We start from the raw sequence: 6830 nt of genomic DNA on the forward strand, positions 1-6830 counted from the left end.
TGCAGTACATAAGGCTAACAAGAAGTGTTAATTTTTGTAACCTTTTAGTAGAGGAAAAACACTTTCATGCTGTTTTTACATCAAACATTTGAGAATTTGCCCATCTAGCTAGAAAATAGTATGTGAAATAGGGCCTGAAATGGGGAGATGATTACCATTCAAACGTTCTTAAATCTGAACTATTAATACAATATAAGTTGATCTGCAGACATTGTGAACATTACTTCTGTCAGTCTTACCTGATTTTCCCTCTCTATCCATCTCTTTCTCCCAATTTTCACTTTCAATGAAGTGGACTAAGAAAATCCGGTGGAAAAGGCAAGAAATTAGATAAAGAAAATCGCAGAACTTCATTTGATAGCAGGTATTTGTTTTTTAAATAATTTTGCTCTAACGTTTCAAAACTCATACGCGTAATACAGTAAGTGAATGTTAAAAACTGTAAAAGTATAGCCCGATGGTCAAGGTCCTACATAATTTCAGTAGATTTGTTTTGTAGGTAACTTAGAATTGGATCCTCCTTGATTATTTGAGTACAAGCTCATCAAACATTTTGTTTTGAGCAGTCAGGGGTGTGAATAGAAAATCTATTTTATTTAATATGCTTGCTTGTCACTATAACTGTTCTTTTCTTGTATATGGCAGGGGATCAAAAGATATGCTGGACATCTCAGCTGGTAACTTATCTCCTGCGGATTCAGTGACATCCATACCGACCTGCATGCCTTTTTTTCGGTTTGGGGACAGTCATAAGGATCCTGCATCTTCCAATAGCAGCCTTCACTCACCTCCGAGTTCACGTGAAGCAACTTGGGAACAGAACAAAAACACAACAAAAACTGAAGTGAGTGAGCAATTGCTATTTGTCCATTATGACAATGAAAGATTGAATTTCCTGCTACAGCTTTGTAAATCAATAATTCTGTGTTAATGGTCTTGGTGCTCTCTGAGATGTTTAGTGCTTCATTGTAGAACTAGGAGGACACTATTAGGACTGAAAGGAACTACAGGATGGCTATGTAGTACACCTGTTTTGGAAGGTTAGTCCGTATGAACATTATTTGGAACCAGCACATTGAGGGAATCCGATGATATCATGAACATTAAAGTTGCTTATTGTAAACGTTTGTTTTATACTGCAATAGTAATGTTATTTTCAGAGGTAAAAAAATATAATGTGCTATTGCCTTTGGAGGGTGTTTTTGAAACCATTAACTGTCTATTCTAAGTCCTGATATTATGATCTTTCACAAATTCCTGCAGCCAAAAGGTTAGACCACCCTGACATAGGTGGTGCTGGATGTGCTGTTCTTATGTTTGGGTCAAGTAGTATCGTTGGGTAAGGAAAGCTTTACTTCGATTTTGGAAGTCAACCTGGGAAACGTGCAATTCCCCAAACCAAAGCTTCAAAATTAAGGAGTTCGGTAACTCGAATGTAACTCGTCTACAGAATGAAACAACAATATACTAATTCTCGTTTTTATTTTTCTTTACCAAATAGACGCTGGAAGATGAACACACAATAACCGGTAAACAAAACCAATGGCAAAACCGAGCTATTTCTGAATGGACGTCCCAACAAGTCAGTCACTGGTTGATGGGAATGAATCTGGAGCAATACATTGCAGAATTTGTTGCGAAAAACATTGATGGAGAACAACTGATGCAGTTGGACAGCAATAGACTTAAGGTACAGTAATAGATTCTTAGTCAAAAAAAATTTTTAAATATGAAGCGACAAATCTGGAAATCCTGGCTCAGTTCACCACTTAGGAGGGACATTGTAATCGGCTTCAATAACCCCGGACAAGCAGGGAATACTGTGTACATTAATATTTTCAAGCACTTTGAGACTACCTCCCAATATGTGAAGTGCTAAATATATTCAAGTAAATTGTTGCTGCCATGCATTGTTTTTCCCATCGAGTGTAAAGAGCCATTACCCCTTCACACAACTAGTTTTGTTTTTAGAAGTATCACAGTCAAATTGCACAGTCTGCTGACTGCATTTTCTACAGAATGAAATCAAATATTGGAATTTATTGCAACTATTTGATGACTTACAGGCCTTAGGTGTTGACAGTCACAATGATCGTTCCATAATCAAGAAAAAGCTTAAAGAAATGAAGAAAGCACAAGAAAAAGTAGAAAAGCAACGAGAGAAGATTCAAAAGAAAGAAAAGTCTTCAAAGAAAGCTAGTAAAAACTGACCACGTCTGTCGAATCAAATTGTTGAATGAGATTTCAATTTTGAAATTGAAACAGCACAAATATTTTGAGCAGTTGTGCTACTTAAGCATTGTATATTGTATAGTTTACAGTACAGTCAATTCAGAAAGAACGTCAATTTGGCATGCATGTGTTTTCAGTTTGACATTCATTTCCTGTTAGACGTAAACATATGATGCATTTTCTAGCTTACACTTCAATTTTACACATGGCTTTAAGTAATTTTCTGTACATATTGTCAAATACGGTTTTCTGTACCTTAGGATTTCAAATCCCACTATATAGAAGTAATAAATAAAATATTCCTATTTTAATAATGCCCATCTAATGCCCATCAGACTTCCCTAAAATACCTTAATTCCTTAGAAAGGTATAAAAAGTGTCTTGAGCGTTTGAATGTGATGATAACTTTCTCCAGGAAAATCCACACTACCAGAAATTGATGTACAGAATGTCAGAATAGGGTACAATATTCTAAATAGTTTTGAATGTATTATATCTGTGGGGGTACATGGCTCCAAGGTTTAAAGTACATAATTCAAAGGGATAATATTGCTTAAAAAAAGGAAAAGTTTTTTACTTGCAATGTGAACTGTATACCATTACATTTTTATAATTCTAGCTTTTGAAATCCATTGCATAAAACAGGGGAAGGTTTTCTGTGTATATTCTCTGTTCCTGACCATTAAGTTAACAATATGGACCATTTTTTTATTTCAAGAGTGGTTGGGGAGTGATGACAAGATCTCAGTGACAGTATATTCTAATAACACTCTAAACCACTAGAGCCGAACTTGTGGGCTTATTGTCATTTGAAACCTGATTTGAGATTATTTTCATTGGCATCACTCTCACTGACCTATTATTTTTGATAATATTTATAGCTGTGTTATTTCTATGGTGCTTTGTTTTCAGTTTTGAGTTTCAATAACCCTGCCCACCAGTCTATTTGAAGCATTTTTTAAAAAAAACATGATTTTTTTTCCAGAAGGCCATGGAATTTGTTTTGTACAATTCTTCAGTGGACGTGGATATAACTTGTAGTATTTTCTTGCATTTTCCTCATCTTTCCTCCAGTATATTATATCGAAAGCTAAGTCACACAGTGATGTTTATTTACTTCACTCTATTGCCTGTTTGGTCAGTAACTAGCTTCCTCTTTTCCCCCTTTACAAACTTGATTCTATTTCAAAATTAGTGCTTCTAATTAATCCCCATCTAACATGAAGTGTTTTCAAAAGGTGTTTAAAAACAAACTCTTCACGACAAAAACATTCTTTTTTACCTTTCGTTTTATTTTCCAATTTTTTTTAAAAACACGAGTAGAAGAGACTTAAGTAAATTTGAAAAACAAATTCAGTTTTGCCAACAATAATTGAAAAAATGTACCGTCCATGTTTTTGCTCCTAATTTTTTTTAGATAAAACTGAAAACAAAGATCTATTTGTAACCTTAAAGAATGAAGTCTGGCCCATTGTTTCTGAGTGAAAAACAGTCTTGGACAGAGGCTTGAGACCATCAGAAGCCTAGATGCTCGCTTCAGTTGACATGATGATTGCCTTACTGAAAGATTACCAATATCATTAACATTTGTTCATATATTTGAATTGAATTTGTATTATTGCAACAATATGCTTGGATCTTGGATCCCATAAATATCTTTCAACTTTTGCCAAAAATCTTCACTGGCCATCATTGCAATAACCTCTGGTATTCAACGCACGCTGAGGTCACTTAAGCTTCCATGCAATTATTGATTCAATCCCTCAGTAAAGAAGCTTTTATTGTAAGTTTCACTGTAGTTGTGTTGTGTAGTATGCTTCCTGCTTCAGGTTTGGCCCAGCGCCTAAATAGAGCCCCATGGTATTGATCAAATCCAAATTGTTTAGCCACTGACATTGTGTCTAATTTGCCTACATTAATCTCAATCAACACTAAACTATACTGGTTCAGGTCCCCAAATACTTCAGGTGAGTAGTCAGCTGTCATCTCTGATAATGTTGAAAGAAGGCTTTATCTGTGGAATACAGGGTACCCGCATCAACTAGAAGATTAATGCTGCACTTGTTCCTGCCCGTTCCACAGCTCACTTGACATGCATTGTACCAAACTATGCATATCACTACTGATAAAATGTTAATGCTTGCAGCTTGTTTATTTGTAACTCACTGGAAATGTCCATCAACTGACCTATGGTCTATCTGATTTCATCTGGGTGTTTTAAGACAAATGTCCATTGAAAAATTCTTTAGTATCATTTTATTGGTTGGTAGATATTGATTTTCTAACAAATTTATGCCTCGTTCGTTTTATTTTTAGCCCCAAGCTTGTGAAATGTTACTATACAGTGAGTCTTATGAGGTGTGTAATGAAGAAAGTGAGGCAGCAAGCAAGAGAGGTCAGAAATTGGATGACTAAGCCAGGCTCAATCAAAACTCTTTTATATAAGGAGGACCAAGGAATGTTTCTGGCCGCAATGCTTTCAACTTTTGACTTCAGAAGTAAATTGCCTTGTGTCCCTTTAGCTTTGAGCTAAAATGAATGAACAAATCATTGGTTTTGTATGTGTGTATGTATATATTTTGGGATTCAGAAATGTAGGCTGCAGGAAGATTGTGGGAAAGGAGAACCTAGACTGTATGGGGAAAGTGGGAGATGGAAGCTTAATCTATATGGAGGCAGGAATTTGGGCTTGAATGCAGAGGGCAGGAGAACAGAAACTTGTGTTTTAAGGAGAGAGAGTAGGAGATGGGAACTCTGGCTAATATGAAAGGTAAGAAACAGGAATTTAGGCTGTATGAGACCACAGGAGGATAACTGAGTTGTTGGCAAATTGGGCTGACTACGCATCTACAGAGATGAGGCAGAAAGTTCTCAAAAATGAGTCTGGTGATGGAGGGGAGAAAGAAGCAGACAGGCATTGATTTGTAATCTTGATACTGCTTCAGAATGAATTCCCACTAATGTAAATAACAAAACTAACTTCGGAAATATTATTGCACTTAGGTTACATTTTCAAACATAGGCCATCAGAGAGAACAAAGTAATTAAACCCCAAAATATCAAAATCATAAAAATTCAAAATTGCAACACTGGCAGGAAGTTACCAATGGCTGATATAAAATGGCTAATATCACTCTTGTTAATGATTGTTTAAACAGCTTTTGTTTACTCCTTTACAGCAGAAAATGTGGAAAAACAGCCACATGCTGTTTTTCCACATTTTCTGCTGTAAAGGAGTAAACAAAAGCTGTTGAATTACGAAACTGGTCAGATTTGTTTTCATTTACTCGTTAATGCCTAACTAAGTCTTGTGTTTTTTTTTACATGTCTGTTTGAACTGATGATTCTTTACAAGGCCTTAAATTCTTTGAAAACTAGTTTAGAGTTGGTGAAATTCTTTGACATAGAGCTTGATCCATATTTTATTCTCCTCTCAGATAGGAAAAGACTTAAGATCACATTGAAGATTTTTGTCCAAAAAAGTTTGCTTAATTTATGGAGATAAATATACCTAATTTGCCACTTTATCTGCAACTAGCCCCTTTTTGGATTGAAAATGTTGTAATTTGTTCTATTGTTCCTTGATTCTGTATAAATGAAAACCAGGCTTTTATACCTCTTCATGTAATTTTTTGTTTGGACAGAAAATCATATTGCCATGTAATGTGTTTCTGAATGGGTAATCAATTGTGTTAATTCACTAGGCAAGATAAAGCCTTGTTCTACTCACGCTGTAGTTAAATCGAGACCAACAGGTTCTCATCACAATATCCAAAAGGCATGTAAATGCTTTTGGAAATAAAACTGTCCTGTTCTGCCCACTAAAGTGTTTTGTTTCTGTGCCTCATGTTGCCCTCAAAATTTAGTATATACTGTAGTTACTATACCTCCCTTACTGTATTATTTGGATAATTATTTGTACGAGGACAATTAAATTACTAACTTTTTGATGGTCTTCCTTTCTTAAGTGTAGTTCACCCTCACATGTAAAGTTCCTTTATTAGTTCTCTGACATGGAAGGATTGAAGCTAAATCACGTTGTGTATGCTTTATGCCAACTTGGTCTGATCTGCCTACCTCCATAAAATAACTGAGAAATCAGAGGATGAAAATAGTTGAAGAGACAGTATTTAGTTTGAAGAATGAAATGTGTTCAAAGAATGAGGAAGAGTGTTCTGCATTTACTTAACATTTCTATCATGCACTGTTTGTAATTGAATCACTACACTTGATGGTGGAATTGGTAATTATTTTATACGTTTTCTGATTCACACTCCACTTGTACAATCCTGCTTTTTTAATCAATGTAATACTCCATAAATGTATTTTAATGCCAATTACAGAACTTTTAATTCTATTTGTATTTGAGTTTTCTTTTGATGTGTTTGGCAAATAAACTGACTAATATTGAGCAGCTTTAAATCTTTTAACCAAAATAAATAATACATATGTTAAAGTACTAAATTGGTAAATATTAATACAAGTAAGGTATTGGAATAATGCAACCTTAATTGTATATTTGAGTGTCTCAAAGACATCGTAACATTTCAACAAATTCAGAGTGGATTTAGTAGAAATAAAAAATGCTCAATCTGAAA

The 6830-nt window shown here is 34.8% G+C and overlaps 1 protein-coding gene across 1 annotated transcript in view; it reads left to right on the forward strand.

The window, feature by feature from the left end:
* LOC103176451 (neurabin-1) overlaps positions 1-6589 on the forward strand; it is a 33492-nt gene extending 26903 nt beyond the window's left edge. The window contains exons 15-18 of the mRNA XM_042336079.1: positions 293-364; positions 646-844; positions 1502-1690; positions 2067-6589. Coding sequence (XP_042192013.1) covers positions 293-364; positions 646-844; positions 1502-1690; positions 2067-2210 — 604 coding nt within the window. The 3' untranslated portion in view covers positions 2211-6589. The remainder of the gene's footprint in view (positions 1-292; positions 365-645; positions 845-1501; positions 1691-2066) is intronic.
* Positions 6590-6830: the final 241 nt, after the last annotated feature.

The sequence above is a fragment of the Callorhinchus milii genome, unplaced genomic scaffold, assembly GCF_018977255.1.
Source record: "Callorhinchus milii isolate IMCB2004 unplaced genomic scaffold, IMCB_Cmil_1.0 Scaffold6, whole genome shotgun sequence".
In the NCBI taxonomy this organism is placed as follows: domain Eukaryota; kingdom Metazoa; phylum Chordata; class Chondrichthyes; order Chimaeriformes; family Callorhinchidae; genus Callorhinchus; species Callorhinchus milii.